Genomic DNA, 22,026 nt, shown 5'->3' on the forward strand with positions numbered 1-22,026 from the left:
GACTCTCATCATTGATGTATCTGTTTCTCTCTCTCTCTCCCCCACTTCCTCTCTCTGAGATCAATAAAGATATATTTAAAAAAAACACGAAAAACACACACAATGATTGTAATGCATGAGACAAACTAGACTGTGAAGTCCCTGAGGACAGTCACATTTGCTGCTATGACCCCAACAACTGCCACTTGGCTCCAAGCCTGTTGAATAAATGAACAGACCTCCCCTAGAATCCACACCCAGGACCACACGTTTCCAAGGTCAGTCTGCAGAATGGACTGCTTTCCACTGCTGCAGCCAGAAAAACCAGCCTACACCCCGGGCACCATCCGCCACGAACACCCCTTTCTGACTCCCGCTGCCGGGCAGAGAGACAGAACTGGTCAGGGCAGCCACAAGTTAGCGGTCAGGGTAGGAGAGAGAACTGGTCAGGGCAGCCACAAGTTAGCGGTCAGGGTAGGAGAGAGAACTGGTCAGGGCAGCCACAAGTTAGCGGTCAGGGTAGGAGACAGAACTGGTCAGGGCAGCCACAAGTTAGCAGTCAGGGTAGGGAGACAGAACTAGTCAGGGCAGCCACAAGTTAGCAGTCAGGGTAGGGAGACAGAACTGGTCAGGGCAGCCACAAGTTAGCAGTCAGGGTAGGAGACAGAACTGGTCAGGGCAGCCACAAGTTAGCAGTCAGGGTAGGGAGACAGAACTGGTCAGGGCAGCCACAAGTTAGAGGTCAGGGCAGGAGAGAGAACTGGTCAGGGCAGCCACAAGTTAGAGGTCAGGGCAGGAGACAGAACTGGTCAGGGCAGCCACAAGTTAGCGGTCAGGGTAGGGAGACAGAACTAGTCAGGGCCGCCACAAGTTAGCAGTCAGGGTAGGAGAGAGAACTGGTCAGGGCAGCCACAAGTTAGCAGTCAGGGTAGGGAGAGAGAACTGGTCAGGGCAGCCACAAGTTAGCGGTCAGGGTAGGAGAAAGAACTGGTCAGGGCCGCCACAAGTTAGCGGTCAGGGTAGGAGAGAGAACTGGTCAGGGCAGCCACAAGTTAGCAGTCAGGGTAGGGAGACAGAACTGGTCAGGGCAGCCACAAGTTAGCGGTCAGGGTAGGAGAGAGAACTGGTCAGGGCAGCCACAAGTTAGCGGTCAGGGTAGGGAGAGAGAACTGGTCAGGGCAGCCACAAGTTAGCAGTCAGGGTAAGAGACAGAACTGGTCAGGGCAGCCACAAGTTAGCGGTCAGGGTAGGAGACAGAACTGGTCAGGGCAGCCACAAGTTAGCAGTCAGGGTAGGGAGAGAGAACTGGTCAGGGCAGCCACAAGTTAGCGGTCAGGGTAGGAGACAGAACTGGTCAGGGCAGCCACAAGTTAGCGGTCAGGGTAGGAGACAGAACTGGTCAGGGCAGCCACAAGTTAGCGGTCAGGGTAGGAGAGAGAACTGGTCAGGGCAGCCACAAGTTAGCGGTCAGGGTAGGAGAGAGAACTGGTCAGGGCAGCCACAAGTTAGCGGTCAGGGTAGGAGAGAGAACTGGTCAGGGCAGCCACAAGTTAGCGGTCAGGGTAGGAGAGAGAACTAGTCAGGGCAGCCACAAGTTAGCGGTCAGGGTAGGAGAGAGAACTAGTCAGGGCAGCCACAAGTTAGCAGTCTGCCTTCCCAGGGCTGATCTCACAGGGACTCTGTGGCAGGCAACTGCCATGACCAAGGCCCATGGTATTTAAAGACTGAAGGGACTTACGTTTTACTTTCCTTAAATAGCTTTATTGACTGATTGATTGTTTACTGATTTTGAGAGAGAGAGGAAGGGAGAGCGTAGCATTGATGGGCTGCCTCCCGCGCGCCCTCTACCGGGATCAATCCGACACCCAGGCAGGTGTCCTGACTGGGAATCGAACTGGCAACCTTGGGCGCTCAGGACCTCGCTCAACCAACTGAGCCACACCGGCCAGGCAAGCAGCATATTTTAAATGTAAGTTTCAGGAAAGAAATGTGTTAAACCCACGGTACTCCTCCCACCTTTTCCAGGATGCACCTCGGCTGTGACAGCCGATGACAGCACGGCGGCCATAGCAACGCAACCCCACCCTCTGCGGCGAGCTGCCCTTCGGACCTCACCCCGCACGCCGGGCCGGCCAGCTCAGGCTTCTACAGGGCACAGCCCGAACCTCTGGAATGGGCACCCCTAGAGAAAAGGGCAGAGCCACCCGCTGGACACGGCTCAGGAAGAACACGAGGGGCGGGCACTGGCCGTGGGGACTGTTCTCCCATTTGTTGTCTACAAAAGCGCCCTGCGGAGAGCGGCCCTCCTTCCCGCTCTGTTCACCAGATGGACTCAACTCCAGCTCCACGAGCAGGCGCGCAGCACGGCGCAGCTTCAAGCACACTTCAAACAGGCCTCGGCCGGGAACAGTGCTCTCGTTTGTCAGAGTGCGTCGGGGGCCACTTCATCCGCAGGCCGTGTGATCTGATAACCCTCCGGGGTGTCTGCAGCTGCTCAGCCGGTTAGCTTCAGCGTCCGGGCCCTTTCCAGAGGCCACTTCGCGAGTTCACAGGGCTGCCTACGAGGGGGCGCTGCGGGCGGCCGGCGTGAGCTCAGCTTGCCCGTCGAGCCACGCGCCACACCGCCTGACCCCGCGAGCCTCACCTCCAGGTCTCCCGTGAAAGTGCACGGCCTCAGGGCACCTGTGCCTGCCAAGGCCCCTCATCAAAGACATCTCTTATCTAGATCACTATTCCCTTGGGATCAGCACTTTCAAAACGTAGCAAGAATATACACACGGAACACAAAAGCTCATATTAGGCTGCTATCTTCGTGGAAACATGAGTATAAATTAGTTTTAATTGAGATTTAAAATATGTTAAATACTTATAACATTATGAACATGAAGCAGAAATTAAATATCAGTTTCTTTATAAATATGAAAATAGAATAATTCCTTCATTAAAATGGTAATATCACCAAATTATTCAATTAATAAAAAAGGCTATCTCATATCTTCAAGAGAGACACTGTCTCCCAAAAGCTCATTATTCGGGGCAGATAGCATCGTTGCCTGCCTTTAATAAGCTTTAAATGCATTTTAATAAAACGATAATTTTCACTCTCACAAGTGAAATCTCCAACATGTACTGAATAATTCTGAATTACTGATAATGCCCTCATGGGATTTTTTTCAGTGGGTTCATCAGGTTTGGACAAGAACAGGATTTTTAGAAATTTTATAAAAATTATCTTGTTTTTACCACTAATAAAACAATAGCATACAATAATGAAGACAATAAATATCACTTCACTTAATAATTAAGACAATGGTGATTAAAGCAAACCTCACTGTCTACATTTCGGGCCCTGTTGCGCACCCTGTCCCCGTGTCTGTCTGACGGCAGACGCACTCCCACGAGGCAGGAGGGTCTGGGGTGGGCGGGGCGCCTCCATCTCCTGCCCTCCGTGAGAGCCGCCGCCCTCTTCCCTGGGCCTTTACAGGCAGCGTTTTGATGAGTCCTGTACTGGGCCAAGGAAATGTTTGATCGGTACAACGTTTATATAAACCTTTGGATACACACTTCACATATCTGTTCTATATAAGTTTTAGTTTCGTTGGACTCATGAGACCTGGTTCAAACCCCTCATTTTACAAAGGAGGAACGGAGGCCCAGATCCCCGCAGACAGGAAGCTGAGGCCAGATCCCCGTGGACAGGAAGCCGAGGCCCAGATCCCCACAGACAGGAGGCCGAGGCCAGATCCCCGCGGACAGGAGGCCGAGGCCCAGATCCCCGCAGACAGGAAGCCGAGGCCCAGATCCCCGCAGACAGGAAGCCGAGGCCCAGATCCCCGCAGACAGGAGGCTGAGGCCAGATCCCCGCGGACAGGAGGCCGAGGCCCAGATCCCCGCAGAAAGGAAGCAGAGGCCCAGATCCCCGCAGACAGGAGGCCGAGGCCCAGATCCCCACAGACAGGAGGCCGAGGCCAGATCCCCGCGGACAGGAGGCCGAGGCCCAGATCCCCGCGGACAGGAGGCTGAGGCCCCGGCTTTTCACAGGGGAGTCTCTACGACACCCACTTAGGCCAAGTCCCAGCCGGCTCCAGAATGAGATCCTTTGTACAACAATGTCTGAGTTCCCCGCGATAATATTGTCTCAGCTCTAAAAGAAACTAATTAATTTTCATCAAAAGCATTATGAATGAAAAAACCAGATGTGCTAAAAAGTGAATTAAAACTAATGAAGGAATATCACCCATTGAAAACAGGTTGATTATAGTTAATTCGAAGAAAAAAGAGCCCAGGCCTATTTTGCAGGTGATAGGATTTTAACAATTTCTTCTCCAAATGAAAGTGCTTTTTTTTTTTTATAACTAGAGACAAAGTTAATAAATCACATCCCATCCGTGGTCATAAAAGATAATCAGAAGCCGGAATATTCCACCTGGTTGGAGCACAGAGCCACGGGGGCCACTCTGTGCAGAGTTCTGAGCTGGAAGTTACCAGAAGTGGAGGGGAGAGTCCTGGTTTCCCGTTTTGGGCTGGCACTGGGCTCCATGCTCGGACTGGAGGTCAGGTGCAGCTTAGCTAACGTCCAGCATGCAGCGAGGCCCGAGCAGGGGGGAGGCCCTGCGGCCCTGAGCTACACACATTCCTCTGTCATTAGGGACCCACAGGCTGCTCATGAGGCCTGTGTTCTCCGAGGTCCAAGCTGACCGAGGGGCTAAAGCAGGTGCCAGTGCGTCCTCACTAAACAGCGATGGGTGTGGGGCTGCCCTGCTGTCCTTGACTGTGTTCACCTGAGACTCCTTCCCAAGGACACGAGTTTGGTCCACGCTGGACTCACTCCCTCACTCACTCACTCCCTCACTCACTCACTCACTCACTCACTCGCTCAGGGTAGATTTCTGGGTGACCCATGCTCTCTTTGCTATACAGGCTCAGTCCTACTTGTATCAGGGGTGAACTCCAGCGAGGGAGAATGAGGGGAGCAGGGGTGTGGTTCCCTCGCCCTTGGCCAGTACACTGGTCTGGGTGGCCGCACTGCTGGAGTGACCTAGACCTTCCTCCAAGAGTTTAGTTGCTTTTCCAGCTGCTAAACTGACCACTGTCTCCTATCATTGGGTGTGGCAGCATGGGGGACATGCCGGTGAGTCTCCTGGGTTCGGATTCCTCCCTGTCCCCATGGTGCAGCAGGGCCCCAGCTCCTCACGGCCGTCAGCATCCAGTGCCCGTCAGCATCCAGTGCCCACGCCAGCACAGCCCAGGGTACCCTGTGTACCCCAGGGAGGCACTGTCTCCTGGAGCAGTTAGCTCTGGATAGCAGAGCCTGGGTTAGGGAAGGAGGCTTGTGCCCAGAGCCGGGTCAGCGGGCACACGCGATGGAGTCTGCCTGCAGCTCTGCTCTCCCCTTCACTATAGTCTCTAGGAGCATCCCCCGGGGTGTATTGTGCAGGCCCATTCCAGCACCAGCCAAGGTGGTCTGACCACCTAGGAATCAGTCCCCAGCTCTCCGCTCCTTTGTCAGTTGGCTGTGAGAGCCCTGCCCACTGAGGCTACAGTCCTGAGAGGTAGGAGAGGGTCAGAGTTGAGAGGTGGTGACAGGGAGTCCGGGTTCCCCTTTCATGTAGTTTATTCTTGTTTTCTGTATCTGTCTGGGCTCAGCCTCAATGCGCCACTTCCACTCACGACCCTCGTGACCTGGAGACTGACAGGCCCTGGCTCCATCAGGTCTGCTGGATCCAATGATGAAGCCACTGGGACATGTGCACCTAGATCTACTGGATAGCCCTCTCTTGGCATGGCCCCTTGCCCCAAAACTGGCAGCCTCTGTGCCACCCGGTAATGGCTGCGGGCAGTGTTCCCAAGGCTGCACAGGCCTGTGGTGCAGGGAAGGAGGGAGGCACAGCCCACCAGGCCTGTAGAACACTGGCCGGGCCGTGCACGCAGGGCTCCGGGCAGAATAGGTGATCCCGCCTGGAAACGGAGCCCGGGATGGCAGTCTCAGCAGTGACTCTCACTCACCTGGGCTGCAGCTGCTAAGCCCCTAGCCAGCTCTGTGAATGCACTGGGCTGAAAGCGGTCTGAGGGCCCCGTGGATTCTCTCCAGAGCATCGTTCTCGGATTTTATCGAGCACTAGAGTTGCCCAGAGAGCCTGTTGAAACAGATTCCTGGACCCCACGCCTAGAGAGTCTGTGGATTGGTCTGGGGGGTGCCCTGGAAACCTGTGTTCTGGCAGCGTCCAGCTGATGCGGATGCTGTGGCCCGCCCCGAACCCCACTGTGAGCAGCTACGCTCTAGAGCTCGCTTTCCAGCCAGCAGCGCTGGCATCCCCGGGGGCCGGGAGACGTCCGTTTCCTCGGGCTTTACTGCGTGTACGAGTCACCCGCGCATCCTGCTAAGATGGAGCTGGAGCCCGAGTTCCGCACTCCTAACAAGCTCCCTGATGACCCGCATCGCTGGGTCAGGGACCATGCTCTCAGTTTAGCCCCCAAATCCGCAGCCCTGTCTGTACATCACAATCACCTGGTGCCTCTGACAACGTCCTGCACAGCCAGTGACTTTCATGGCACCCGGGGAGAGAAACAGTGGCCCATACTTAAAGTACTTTTATTCCACTTTGTCACTTTTCCTAAGATTATGGCTAAATGTATTGGCCCAGCACTTTTTCAGATTTTTCGGGATTTGCCCTTTGGCGGTCCGACCTCCCTACTTCCCTGTCCCAGCGCCCAGGCAGGCCAGGTCTGGGGTTCTTGCCTCCCCTCCCCACTCCTTCCCTGCTTCTACTGGCATATGCCTTTCACTTCCAGTTTAACTGCACATGGTCTCAATGTATTTCTGTTTGTTACAGCCCATAAAACAATTCTGAAAAAAAACTACATCTCCCTCACATATTTTAAGTTTATATTTCAACATTTACTTTTAATTTCTAGTGCATTTTAAGTAAAACTTTAGATCACTTTTAAATGTATCCAAAGGGACCTGGGTACCATTGTGATTTGCTACCAACCGTCATTCCTATAAAAACCTCCTTTTTAATAACGACATTCTACTCACTTCTTTCCCTCCGTCAACCATGTGCAGGATTTTATTTACTGCAACATATATTATTCCTGAAAGTCTTCCACGGCTGTACCCACTTCTCTATGCAAGAAAGGATAGGTATTTCATTCATTTTTTTTTCAAACTCTTATGACCCTAAAACTCTAAATGTTAAAAAAGTTCTTGGTTGGGTATCCATTGTAATTATTAAAATAATTAATAATCAAACCAACGTGCATCAGTGCGAACGCAGACAAACACTGAACATAAAAGTAAAATTTTCTTGGACATGCATCTCTTAATGAGATAAATGGTACACACCTGGGGCCAAAAATGAGACAGGCGGACTCTAAGGCCACGGGAAACCCACTGTTTCCTTCAGACAGACAGCCATGCGGGGTACACACAGGGGTGCGTGGCGTGGAGGGGACCCAGACAGCAGTGACGGGAAGTGCACTCAGTGTTCTCCCAGGCTCCGGTGATATGCAAAATATTTCGTGACCGACACGGCAGGGCACCCAGCAATCAGAGCAGAAGCCGGCGGGGACAATGGCCTGATATCCGTCACTCAGGAGCAGATTAAGGGTGGACGTGACCAGCTGACCTTCATGCCGGCACAGGGCCCAGGAAATTAGAACCACAGCCTCGTTTTTTATCAAGAACACGCTCCCTGTCATTTTTAATGCTGTAACTAAAATGAACAAAGAAATGAAAGGCTCGAAATATTGCCTATTCGTTTTATATGTCTTTCTGATGGTAACATTCTGCATAATTTTTTAGAGCATTTCCCAACTCAGGAGGCGTTTTCTCACATGTGCTGAAGAAATGAGAAGCCACGTCACTCAGAGAGAGGAGCTCGTGATCAGGGTCAGCCCTGAGCATGCGGTTTCCCCGCTACGTCGTCCTGACTAATTAGGGTACGAGCCACAGTCTGAGGGACAGAGGGAGATGTTCATGCTGGAGACCGGAGCTGGAAACCTCCCCAAACAGGTCACACCCTCCTGCGATTCCACCCCGAACTGAAGGGACCGCAGAGTGACATCCTGAAGGGAGACATGAGCGTGCGCGCCGGTGTTCAGTGACAGGGAGGGGCGCCGCTCGGCGTGGGGCGCGGTCCCGGGTGGGCTGCAGCTCAGCAGCATCCGTTACCAGCAAAACAGGCGCACAGACGGACACGACCCGCGGGGCCAGCCGGGGGGCCATGAGACCCCCTTATCTCCTCTCAGTCCCAACTCCTGCTCCCACGTGCACGCGGGGGACCCACACGGGGAAACGGGTGCTCTTTCGGAGTCTCACTTGAGTCCCTGCACCCCTGGGCCCTGGCTGCATCCTGCTCCCCGGGAAACTTACACAGGCTGGCCTCCGGACTCCACACGCTCAGTCCTACGACCAAGGTGACCCAGAAAACTCAGCTCACATTTCTGTTGTTTTTAATTCTCACCCAAGGATATTTTTCCATTGATTTTTAAAGAATATGGAAGGTAGGGAGAGGGGGAGAGAGAGAAATAGACCGATGTGAGAGAGGCACATCAATTGGTTGCCTTCCACATGCGCCACGACCAGGGCCGGGGATCGAACCCTCGACCCTTCAGTCTGCAAAGGGGATGCTCTTACCACTGAGCAACACTGTCCAGGGCCCCCGTGCACATTTTTATGACTCTATAAAACTGTATAAAAGCATCATCTTTGGAATCCACCTTAAAAAGCCACACCTGCCAGGTATTCCAGGGAAAACGGCAGGTCCAGTGACAATGGGCAGTCATTTCCCAAGCCCTCCAGGGACCTGCTCCGCTGGTACAGAGCCACCTGAGGCTCTGAGGTAGGAGCTGGTCTGTGCCCGGGAGGGTGTTCCTGAAGATGGGAGAGAGGGTCCAGGCAAAGTGACTGCCTGAGACGACACAGAGTCCGCGGCCGAGACTGCCGTGAAGTGCTCGCTAATTAGGACACACAGGAGGAGTGTGGATGTGAAGATACATTTCAGACTCCTGTTATTTCTGATATAAATTCCATTTTTTATATCTCAGCTACATAGTGCCCTTGACAAAGCAGTGGGGGGAGTGCCCTCGTTCTGGATTCGGCCGCGGCCTTCGGGGGAGCTGGTGGCCTTTCGCGTTAACAGACACTTTATCTGATCTTCTCTGGGCTGACTTGATATTCTCAGCCCTGCCGTAAAGGTCTATGGTTTTAATTACCTGCTGTAACTGCCTCGACAAGAGCCAGAGAACATCATCTTTAGTGACCAGCATAAAACGCTACAAGGAAACGGGACCTGCAGACCTGAGCTGGTACCAAAGGTGACCGCGGGCCAGGCCACCTGCATGCAAGTGGCAACCAGATCGAGACCCTCCAGCAGGATGTTAAACAGCGAGAACAATTTTGCAATATACGTAATCTGCAACCTAGAGTCCGAAAACCTCGGAAATTCTGAAGGAAGCGACGCTGAGCAGGTGGTTTTAAGTAGCAGCTTTGGAACGCAGAAGCCGTCGGTGTAGAAGGAACCTGGGAAGAGGCAGGGCCGCAACGGGTTAGCCCAGAAAGGAGCTAAGTGCCGAGGCGAGAGGACTGGCCACACTCATTGTTTGTGTTCAGCTTTACGTACCGTTTTTCCAAGAAAACTATGTTTACAACTGACAGCTGGTGCTGTGGCCTCATCTCAGCCTAGGGCCAGCCAGGGATGCGCCACGAAGGATGCAGAGTTCACACCGTGATCACAGGGGAACTCAGTGTCCTGTGCCCCTGCCTGCGCCCTCAGAACGTCCTCTCTGCTCACATCAATCACAGCGACAGGGAGGCGGACAAATGCTAGGATGAGAGTGGGACATCCAGAGTGTTCAGCGCTGGGGAGATACTCACTGTGTGAGTAACTCACCATGTCGAGCCGCTCTCAATAGAAATTTTGAAATGTGATGTTTACATACCTTGAGCCTACAATGAAATGACCTTAAATTCTCAGCTAATTGAATTCAGGAAGCGGCTGCCAGGCAAGGTTGAGAAATGAGGCCCCAGAGTCAACAGCAAGAATCACTGGCGCTACGTCTAGTCACAGGCCTAGAACTCCTACAATGAAAAGACTCCCACGTTTAAGTCTCTGAATATAATGCTTAAATCAGTACATTTAATAAGGGGGCTGGAGGGGGGGGTGGCTTGGAGAAATTATTAAAGTTACACTTTGTGGAGGAGTTTGTGAAAAATCTGATTAGGCAGATTACTACCCAATGCTAATTTGCGCCCTTAAATAATCATACATAATTGAGAAGCAAATGCACTCGTGGTTCATTTACGGAATCTAAGCAGGCTGCTTGGTGACTGCTCCCCTTCCCGTGGGTGTGACCCACTCACTGTTCAAACTTGCCGCAAGGGGTCAATGGTAACACCTGGAAAGGAGGGGGGCAGCTGTGCACGTCCGTCTTGTGAACCGACCAGGACAGACCACGTCTTTCCGAATGGCCTACACGGTGCCTAATGCATCATTGATAATAACGGGTATGCGCTGTAGCGGAGCACTACGGTGTTCCGGCAGCAAGCACTCCTCCGGCCCCATCTCCACGGCCCCAGCCCACGCAAGCCTGTGCTCACGTGAGCGTGGCCTCACCCACAACCTCCCCTCAGCTGGCTGCAGAAGGGTGCCGGCCTCGAGCTGCCTCCACACAGATAGCACCCCGCTCTACCCAGATTGAATGTTTATTAGGAGTGGTTCCGGCATCGAAACAGGAGCTCTCCCTGTTTAAAACAGTGCTGAGTTCTGAGGTCTGAGAGTGGAAGAGCTCAGAGTCTCCAGTCCAAGGGGAGGGTGGACTCGGTGGGTGCACTGCCCCTGAGACTGGCTTCTCCACGGGCTCCCCTCCCTTGGACACACGCTGACATCAAGAGCACACCCAGCTTCGGGACAGATGCTGTTTCCTTTTTACAGGAGAAACCAGGGCTCTGGGGGTCAAACCAGCCTTGCCTTGACTCCCAATTCCCAGCAGTATTCCTGTGGTTTTGGTCAATGTGTTAACTTCCTGGGGCCTCCGCTCTCAGCTCTGAGATGGGGCCGATCACTAAAGTCAGGGGCCGCTGTGGAGCAGGAGGAAAACGCTCTTGAAGCGCCCGGCTGGTGCTTGGGGAAGGTCAGCGCCCCACTCCTCCAGGCCCTCGGGAACCACTGAAGAGTTCGCGTATTTATCAATTATCGTCGAATCTGACAGAGCGGGGGCAGCGTCTGCTCCTACGTCACCTAAGTGACGTGTGTAAAACTACGCATGCCCACAGTGGAAGCTGATATGTAAAGGTTTTCCAACACAGATTTGCAGGTCTGCAAAATAGGATTTCTAGTGTATTGTAATACATCAACATTCGAGTACGTTTTAATAAAATAAAGCTACTCGGCGCTCCTTTCTGTGTATCCAAAGGAGTTTAAATATTTAATACCCAGCGTCACCCTTTCCAAAAGCGCGTGGACGAGCTCTGAGTTTTAACCAGAAACTATACAGTTCCGTCATCTTCCTCCCAGACCGGGGCCTCATTCGACTCCTCTCACAGAATTCTTCCCTGATTTATTATATTTAATGATTCAAAGTATTTTACTGACCACCCTATTATACCCTCTCAAAAAATATGTATATAAATTAAAATTTCCTCAGCAACCATGCGCCTCTGGGGTATGAACATTTTTTTCTCTTGGATTGAGTTATTACTACAATTATTATCCGCACTCAATAAAAACAAATACATGTATAACAAATTCTGATGAACATTATACTCGGAATTTAAAAACCACTGGAAATGCCTCTCCCCATGGGTCGCGAGGTTTCCTGTGCCTCGAACACTAGTTTCCACTTTATAGATGTAACTGCTGTGAAATCCTGGTCATAGGAGAGTAGATGGGAATGAAAGGAATTTTGTTATAGAAATTGCTCTTGATTCTTTAAACTCCTGGGTATACCCAAGTCACACGGTAATTCATCAGTTAGAACAGACTATTTGTTCCAGTAATGAATAAACCCCGAGGCCTTTGGTGCTCAGTGCACAGGGTTTACCTCCTGCTTGCAGGAAGCCCCATCTGCCAGGCTGTCCCCTCCACATGCTAATTCCAGGCCCTGGGCAGCTCCCTCAGGGCTCTGCCGTCACCACCTGTCTCATGGTCACAGTGGGTCATGAGGTGACATGCTGGCTCTTAGATGCATGGACTAGAGGTGACACACTTCAATCCACTCACACGTCACTGGTTGGAGTTAGTCACCTGGCCCCAACCTGCAGAGGGGCTGGAGTGTCTTCCTGTTCTGAGAGCCAGTGGCCTCCCTGCCGCAGTCAGCGACCATCAAACATCATTTGTAGTAAATGGTCCGCTGATGTTGCATTTGGTCCTGTCTTGTTGTGTAGATGCAAGGAACTGAAAACGCCTGATTATGAAATGACTTATTTATCAGGGCACTTTGCTTCCTCACCTCTGATCAGATTCTCAGAATCACCCCTTGTTCGGCACCGGGATGCTTGTATTCTCAGATTCTGTCTGTACTGAAGATTCAGTGAGTGGGACAGGCCAAGGAGGGGGCTGCGGTGAGAAGCACCCCGAAACTCGGGCATCCCCGGCAGATGTGGTTTTAGAAGGAACACAGGCTGGCACCTGGAGACAGGTCCCTGGGAATCACATGGGGCTGCTCACCCGGGAAACCTGTGTGCCCCCCGAGAGGCACTCAGCCCAACGTGCAGATGGCTGCTTTGGGAGACTGGGGATATCAGACTATCCCAAACTGGTTCAAAAGTCGAGGGCAAATCACAACTTAGAGTTTAGCCCCTTTCCCTAAGATTTACCAAGGGTGAGATTAGGCTGCGATAAGTCAGAGGGGGAGAGAGAGCTGGATGAGGAGAGACGGGAGCGCGGTGGTGAAGACCCACAGGCAACAGAAACAACCCAGTTTTGTCTTGTGGGTGGGAGAGGATTATGGCTTCGTTTATCTGTAATTGCCTTGGTCTTTTTTTCTTTTTAACTGAAGTCTCTGGAGAATCTCCTAGACCTCATTCCAGGCCATATATGCCTGCTCAGAAACAAAACATCGGGGGCACTTTTATTAGTGTTTCGGAACTGAAACCACAAGAGGAACACTCGTCTTTACAGCTGTTGTGCAGAGCAGCTGTCAGGAGGTGGCAGGTCCAACACAGGGTGTGGACGGTCCGAGGGGAGATCCCAAAGTTCTCATTTTCAAGGCGCGGCCGGCCGGCCTTCATATGTCTGTCTGCTCCCAGAACTTCCCAAGGGCCGCGGTCTCACCTCCGTCCGGCGGGGGGGTTCCCGGATCCGTGTTTAGCTCTGACTGAGCGACCCTTCGCAGAGCAGACGGCTGGGTACAAGCGCTCCCGGGGAGAGACCACGGAGCTCAGCTGCTCCGATCAGGCTCAGACGCAGGGCAAACGGCGCTGTCACCATGTGCCCATCATCGGCCGCCTGACCGGGACAAACAATTCTCTGTGATCAGTGCCGTAAGAGTTTGCCCAAATCTAAACATTAGGACAAGTAAAACGGACTTCCGTTTGCTAAACGTATACTGTGCCGTGAGACCTGAGCTAAATAAAGATGGAATGAAACAGTCACGACCAGCGGGACACCGGCGACACCGTGGCTCCCACCTTCCTCCTGTGCCCGACGGCTGCATCTTACAATGTACACATGACTAAGTGTGCCACGGTGCGCTGGACGCCGGGACGTGCTGGCCGGCGAGACCACAGCCTGGGCGTCCTTCTGTCCCGGCCGGGCCAGGGTGCCCCCCGCCCCTCCACAGCCCCACCCAGCAGCCTCGCCACCCGGGGGGTCAAGCTGATCACTCGGCTGTTGGGCACATTTTCTGTTATGCTTCCCACGGTCCGGGAGTCGCGTCCCATGTAACCCATGGAGCCACAGCTGGATCTAAGCTGGTCATTTGTGGTACGGACGCTGTCTCCAGACTGGTTGTTCTCAATGGCTCAACCGTGCCGACTGCTTCGGGAACCAGCCCTTGCGGGGAACAGTGGAAAGAAAGGCTGGTGCCTGCCCCTCTCTTTAACGAGAAGGCAGAGAGTGAGCTGGGCTTGAACGGGGCGCACGGAAGCCTTGTCTCCCGGGGTCCTCTCCGATGACTGTGCCCGGCAGCGTCCTCAGGAATCCACTCTCAACCGATGAACGTACCTGAGGTCTGCAGTTAAATTAGCATCACAGAGGACAAAGAATGTTAAGTGGTCCCGGAATTAAAAGCAAGGGCTTGTCAGCCTGGAGGATCGGTGGAAATGATATCTCATCTGCAGTGTTGTTTGAAGAGGAGACATTAAATGAAAGGTGGAAATAATAGGCAGGAGAGAGGCAGTCATTTCTTTTTTAATCTCGGCTTCATCCCCAGGAGAGAATCTCATTACACTGGACACTGTGAATGTTGGGTCGGAGCTGATGAGTGCCTGGGGCGCGCACAACGGCATTTAAACAATAATTGATTAACCACTTTTCAGAGCTCTCGTCTCCCAACTCTACCTTTTTTCTTCTCTTAAGAAGAAACTCTCATTCGCACCTGGATTCGGCTCGGAAGACCTGACCCACCAGAGTTAACTCGATGCAAGATCTTCAAAGCGGAACCGACAACAGGTTGGCAGGTGTGTGAAGCCTGCCTGGTCTGACCTCGGATGGAAGTGTCTGCTCTCAGCCGAGGCCGGCCCGCGCTTCCTTCCCTGGCGAGCGTCTGAGCTGCGGGAGCCAGCCATGAAAAATTCATGCCGGACGCTCCAGCAGTCCCACCTGTGTCCTTAACATCTGCTGGCTTCGCGTCCCAGGGAAACTTCAAAGCGAACCCACCAAGCTGGCAGCCAGCTTTCCCGGGGCGCGGGGGAAAGGTGCGTGCGGCAGGCGCCTGCTTCCTGACGGGGTGATCTGTGCGGACCACGCTGTCATTTAGCTTCATTTTTTTCTTAATTCTCACCCGAGGATGTTTTTTCCACTGCTTTTCAGAGAGAGTGGAAGGGGGAGAGGGAGAGAGACACCGACGTGAGAGACACACCGACTGGGTGCCTCCCATGCTCGCCCGACTGGGGCCAGGGATGGAACCTGCAACAGAGCTGCGCGCCCGACTGCGAACGGAGCCTGCGCCCCGCCAGCCAGGGCTCCTGCATCTTCTCAGCCCCACGGAGGGGCAGAGACGGTCGGGGGCGGGAGTGCCGCCCGCGGACACGCACAGAGCAGCGCCTCACTTCTGATTGCCATGCGTTTAAAAATTACTTATTTTTTTTCTAAATCCTCTTTATCTTTTGCTTCCCATCAGCCTCGAGTGCAGCCAAAATACAGGGGTCCCCCCAAAATGTGTGCGCACTTTAGCAGCTGACGACTCACTTCATTTTGAAAATGAACTGTGTTAATAAACTCTGGCTTCATAGCCATTCAAAGCGCGCACAGGTTTTTTGGGGACACCCTGTGTTTAGCAACTGAAAAGGTGGTGAGGCTCTGGACCCTCGGTACACGGGCGCTGGGGAAACACTCGGCTTCCTCCTGGCGCTGGGCGCGAGCCCGCCACGCACGGAGCTGCTCTGAGGCGAGGCCGCCCCTGGCGCTACTCCACGGGGAGCTACCCCACGTCTGCGCAGGGCCGGCCCTGCAGGGGGGACGCTGTGCTACTGCGACAGGAAACAGGAGCGGGGCCCACGGCTCTCCAGTTTTAAATTAATTACGGTGCAACCCGCCGGGAATTTCATTTCTAGTACCTCACAGCCCGGTCGCGTTCACTGCACAACGGTTCCCCACTTTAATCTCCTGGGTCCGGGGACAAATTTATCTCTGTTAAATGATAATTGGCTGTAATATCTTTTGATTCCTCAGAAACGCTGGCTGGCAAGTTTTTAAAAATATTCATCAATCTTGTGCGGTGCTTCCTGCTCACCGTCTCCCTCAGATGAAAAGACGTCTGCGTCTCACGCGCGCCGCACCTGCGCCCAGCGTGCGGGGTCTGGAGCAGGCCCAGCTCCTGGGAACCTGGGCAGGCGCGTGCCCCCCGAGTCTCAGGCCCCCCGAGTCTCAGGCCCTGGCCTGCAGACGGCCTGGTACAGCCCTCCCGGGGGTCGGGAAGGGAGCAAGACTTAAACACACAGTTCTGGGGTTTTCTGCGGATTTATCGAGACCTCTGATCTTTAGAGGTTTTTAAAACAGAACTTTTTGTGAGAAACGCATAATTGGTGCCATTTCATGTTTAGCTAAATCCAGCATGTCAACAGGAGGTTCTCCTAAGAATTAAAAGAAGGCTGCTTCCTCGGCTCCCTGCTTCTCACAGTGCACCCGTCCCGACAGGAAGCAAAGGCCCTGTAGGGGAACGAAACGCAGGTTTCCCCGCAGATGTGGAACAAGCCCGTCCGCACCGTCAGCCTCCCTGTATCTCTCTCCCTACACATTTCGCCTGGCGCCAACCGAAAGATAAGAGACAAGGGATTGAAATACAAGGCAGTTAATTATAATATTCATGAGCTGCTTCCAACACGCTTCTTGGTTGGAGTAGAAACTGAAACTATTGAAAGAATTTGCATATTCCAATTACCTGCCGCCATGCTGTTGCTTCGCAGGCAGCCTGCGGGTCGGTCCCGCCTGAGCCACGTCCTGCACGGCCTCGTGGCCTAGGCGTGTCGGACGCGCCTCCACACAGGCTGGCGCGTAACTTCCCCACGTCAGCATCATGTCAGCCAGGACAGCTGTGCTTCCGGCAGCCCAAGGCCGACGTCCCTGTTCTGACTCAGTCTCACCAGCTTGCCCTATGTTGGTTACCCCGGGATGTGTATGACAGGTCAGTGCTGAGTCAGACTTGCTGGCCAGAATAATGGTAGGACTTGAAGATCATAAAAGCAATCACGACCTATTTGAAAATATGCAATTTCCATCCTTCATCATCAACATGGAAAAGATCTTGATAAATCATCCATTTCTACTTTGGTCCTGACTCAGAGGGTCCTCTACACAGGGGCACGTCACCTGCTGCCTGGACCTGCGGCCCGGTGCCTGGCCCAGACAGAACTCTCCGCGGCACCGAAAAGGCCCCGCCGACGGCCAGCTCCGCGCTCAGCCCATGGTCTGGGATCAGGACTTAGTCCTTCCACGGAACTGAGGAGCTGGTGGCAGGACGATGGCCACGTAGGAGCCCTGCCAGGACCGCGTGGGCACACGACAGCACTCAGGTAGCTCCGTCTCCTGCCCCAGGGTCTGCTACAAATGTCCACTCGAAAACCCCACTCGAAGCCACTGCGACCCCCAAGGACCCCGAGGAGCAAACACTAGGATCCCATCCCAGGTGCGAAACAAAACGTTTCAGACCACCTGAAGGGGTCTGTTTTTGAAAAGATGAAATTTATCGGTACCCAGACAGACCCATTTAATTCACTGTTGAATGACGTGGTCATAATATTGTGAAACCTACCACAGCCCTTCCCGCTGCATTTTCTCAACAGCATCATCCCCGACCTCACACCACACAGTGTCACCCGGCCAACATCAGGCGGCACCTCTGACCTGCACACTCGTCTCCTACGTTCAGGATCCCCGCTGCTGGTCATTCCCCTTCCTCAGCAAAGAACTCTTGTCGTAGAGTTTCCGGAGCCTTCTCTCAAGGCCAGACATTTGAACTACGTTTCCTCAAACCAGAATGTCCTTAAATAAACTGAACACGTAACTGACTTGTGTGGATTCTTTACCCGATTCACTTAAGTCAGGTGCAAAAAAACGACCGGCTGATCATGCTTCAGAAACGCTGCTACTCTGAACACAATTATAGTAGTATAAATATTTTCTCAAGGATTTTATTACTAAATTAAAAGAACGTCGCCTGTGCCTAGCCTCCAATAAGACTCACGAATACAACTCCTGTGAGTTTCAAAAGAGCTTTTGCTGTTAGAAACAGTTCCCATTCACAGTGCACAAAAGCAAAGTCATGTTTAAATCCCCCAAACAAATAAAATTTGGAAAATGAGTTCCATTCACATTCTCTGCCTATCACTGCAAAGAAAGCAGCCACTGACATCTGGCCGACAGTTAACCACAAGCAGGGCACTCGCGGGAGGAGACTCCTGCACAGTGCCCTGGGGACTGCGGTCCTTCCTTACACCTGACTCCCCCTCTCGGAAGGAGCGCTGGGGTTTGGAACTCACCCGTGACGCTCAGGCGGATGGGCGGGCTCGTCTTGTTCTCGCCGTTCCTCTCGTTGACGGCCTGTGCGTAGTACGTCCCCTCGTCCCTTGCTGTCGCCGCCAGGATCACCAGCTGATTGTCCAGTGTGATGGCTCTGCGTCAGAGAAGGGACAGCGTCAGGGCCACGCTGAGGAACCTCTTACTCATAAGACACATCAACGTACCAGGCCAGCTGTAAAGGAATGTCCTGGGGGCTTTTAAGGTCAAGAAGGACCTGGAAGGGTGGACACGAACCCACAGTCTGACTTCAGGGAAACGGTGGTGGGGGTGGCACTTCTCACCTCCAGGTGGCCCCATGCCCTTCACCTATACCAGCCGCCACGTCCTAGAAGGGCAAGCTGTCAATCATCCCTGACCCCTTCTCCGATATCCCAATTCTACTGCGACAAGGACTCTCAGACACATTGACTCACGGGAGGGAGGAATAGGTCTCTGGCATGGCCCCTGGTGCTCTGCCAACCGCACCACACGGACTCTCACCAGGTAGCACATTTAAAAGAAGACGCCCTGCCCGGCCGGGCGTGGCTCAGCGGTTGAGCGTCGACCTAGGATCAGGCGATCAGGGTTTGATTCCCGGTCAGGGCACATGCCCAGGATGCGGGCTCAATTCCCAGTCCGGGGCGTGCAGGAGGCAGCCGATCAATGACTCTCTCATCACTGATGTTTCTATCTCTCTCCCTCCCTCTCCTTTCTTCTCTCTGAAGTCTTAAAAATATATTTAAAATAAAATAAAATAAATAAAATAAAATATAAAATAAAATAAAATAAAATAAAATAAATAAAAGAAGACGCCCTGGCCAGTTTGGCCCAGTGGTTAGGATGTCGGCCTGAGGACTGAAGGGTCCCGGGTTTGATTCCGGCCCAGGGCATGTAGCTGGGTCGCAGGCTCCATCCCTGGTCGGGCGCATGCAGGAGGCAACCAATCAATGTGTCTCTCTCACATTGATGTTTCTCTCTCTCCCTTCCACTCTCTCTGAAAAGCAATGGGAAAAGTACCCTCGGGTGAGGGTTAAAAAATAAGTAAATAAGTAAATAAAAATATGAGAAAAATACTACAGATACAGCGTCCATGAACCCAGGCCGCTCTGAGTGAAAGTGGGTGTCCCAGCACCCTTTGCTCTTACTGGGATTCTGTGTCCCTTTTGCTGGTTAAGGAGGTGGGAAAAGCAGAATTTGTTGAAAACAAAAACACAAAGGTGAGGCTGAGCCCACTCTGGCTGGCGCACTGGGTTTTGCGGGGAAGACACCTTCAGTCCGTGGTCTTATTTCCAAACCCCTGGAGACGTCCTGGCCGCCTGGGGTCAGCGGCCCCCTCGCCACTGTGCTTCCCCACAGAGAACGGCTGTTTGTTCTTAAATCCCAGGCAGTCAGGCCCCTCCGGCTCCAGGTAAACTGAGATCTCTGCTCTGGTAACAGAACAGAAAAACCTCTCGGGGGGAACTGCAGTATCATCACCTTCTCCTTCCCGCTCCCTTTCGGAAAGCTTTTCCGAAACACCTTGATTTTCGCACGTTATATAAAATTATCTCAAGCAGTTACTGCTTACTCAGGGTTTCCATAGGATGTATTACAGTTTCAGGTCCCTGTGACTAACTTGCCTCGTTTCTCATTTAAGAAAATGTCTCTATTAGGAAGTTTTCAATTTTTAGTCCCATAAAAACATTTTTAAGAAGTTTTACTACAATATTTATGACTCCTTTATAGATTCCTTTAGAGAACCATAAAAATTATCCCATTTTACTTTAGTATATGTTACATTGGCACCTAAAATTAAATATGAATATTTATTACGCATGAAGTTACACATTTAATAGTACAATTTAAAAACAGTAACTTTTTGCTTTAACATCTGATTTTTGCCACAGTGATTTCAAATGTGCCTATTCTTTCTCAGAAGCATCCTCCAAAAATGCCTGTTAATTCTCTATATTGTATGGCACTGTTTCAAGAGTATTGAAAAATAAAAAAAGTACATAAGGAATAAAAGTATTAAATTTTACATTTATTGTCATTTATATCTTTAAACTCATTTTTTCTTTTAGTTTTTAATTTCCGTACTAGTTTAAGTTAAAACTCATGAAGAAAACTTATCTATTGCCAAAAACACATCACAGAAATGCCCAAACTTGGGAGACCATTAGATTCATAAGGATCAGTTCCCTAGAAAACTTATCTGTTTCCCTATCGAACTCTTTCTGAACACAATGTTCCTATAAAAAAACCCCACAACCTGATTTTTAAATGAAAATGAAAATATCTGACAGCATTCATCTCAATTTCAAATTCTCACAACTGATGAAGGAACACTTTTTAAAGGCAGCGCAGTGGGAACCAAGGGCCCCTCTCTGAGTCTTCTTTCGGAACAGACCCCGCTCTTGCTGTGGGGCCCACCCCTTCCCCAGGTGGCCGTGGGTGTGAGGGATCCAGCCACATTCCCAGCTCCAGGTTCAGACGTTGGTCCTCAGAGGACAGTAAAGGTGCCCAGCCACGTTCAGGACACCAAGGAATCGGCATGGACCAAAGCTGGCCCAACTGGACCCACGGGGGGACCAGGCTTGGAGACAGAGCCCCTCAGTTCTGCTGGACGCCGGCCAGGAAACATGCTGTCCCGGGGCTGGGAGCCACCCTCCGTGGGAGCCCCGAGGGAGGCAGCGGGTAGGCAAAGGCAGGAGGAGGGACAGAACTGGAGCAGTCACACCGAGTGGGAGCCGAGCTGGAGGCGATGCTGAGAAAGTGAGCCAAGTGGTCCTTCCGGGCGACCCTCAGTATGTTCACAGGCTATCCAGTGAGAACAGTCGGTCCCTGGGGCCGGAGCCGGCGCCCGACGTCCTCCGAGTCTCCCCCTTTCGGAGCGGCGGTGCCGTCTGGGGAACCGGCAGCACCCGGTCCGTGCTGACCATGGTCACCCCAGCCCTCTCGCCCAGGACGAGCGGAGGAGGCCCCGTGGAGGCCGTCACTGGGGCGGGTGCCGGTGACTTCCCTGCTCCGGGGCCACAGCCAGGTTCGTCTCATCAGACCAAAGGGCAGGACGCCCAGTCCTCGCTGGGCTCGGGCTTTCTCCCCTCCAGCCATGAAGGAGGAAACGCACTGTCCCGAGGCTCAGGGTGGCAATTCACGGGCGGGAGGGGAACGGCCTTCGCGTGAGGCTGGCAATGTCAGAGGCAGGGCAGCGAGACCGGAAAGGGCCTGGGTCCTTGACCTTGACCACCCGGCAGAGTGGGTGGACCGTCCTCCTCTCCTTCCTGTCCCCGGGCGTCCTGCTCCACCAGCTCAGGTCCTTCATCAGCTTGCCTAAGTTAGCGTTTCTGTTATCAGAGTGAAAGGCATCCCGAGACAGATCCACGACGGCATGGGCAATGCCGTTTATTGGGAGTAAAGATAATAAAAAAGCACGTTTCCTCTGTGCATAGAAAAATAACATTATATGAGTGTTTCAATATATATGTGTAGACACAAAATGTTAGAGTGGTCAGCTCTGAGTGGAAAGATTATAAAGGTTTTGCTTTTGCCTTCTGTGTTGTGAAGCATTTCCCATTTTCCCACAATAAACAGGGCTTTTATTATCAGAATAACAATTCTCAAAGTGAACACAAGGGCAAGCTAAGTGATTACAGGAGCAAAGTTTAATTCTTTGCCCATAATATGAACTTGTGGCTTTATTATAACATAATTCCAAGGTACTAATTTAAAACGTACACAGACTGTACAGCAAAATTATAACATTAGAGCCAGAGAGATTTCCCCTTATTTTGACTTTATTAAAATAAATGTATGTATGGTTTTATATAAGGTTTTCTTAGTCTTTCCCATCTTAATTCTAATTTTCAAAATGAAATCTTATAATTCTAGCTTCTAACTCCATGGGATG

General features: G+C 52.2%; 1 protein-coding gene across 1 annotated transcript in view; it reads right to left on the reverse strand.

Moving 5' to 3' along the window:
• Positions 1-22,026, reverse strand: part of SDK1 (sidekick cell adhesion molecule 1) — a gene marked incomplete at its 5' end in the record, with an annotated part of 555,106 nt that overhangs the window by 193,748 nt on the left and 339,332 nt on the right. The window contains one exon of the mRNA XM_081133971.1: positions 18,119-18,252. Coding sequence (XP_080990097.1) covers positions 18,119-18,252 — 134 coding nt within the window. The remainder of the gene's footprint in view (positions 1-18,118; positions 18,253-22,026) is intronic.

The sequence above is a fragment of the Miniopterus schreibersii genome, assembly GCF_964146895.1.
Source record: "Miniopterus schreibersii genome assembly, chromosome: 4".
Taxonomy (NCBI): Eukaryota; Metazoa; Chordata; class Mammalia; order Chiroptera; family Miniopteridae; genus Miniopterus; species Miniopterus schreibersii.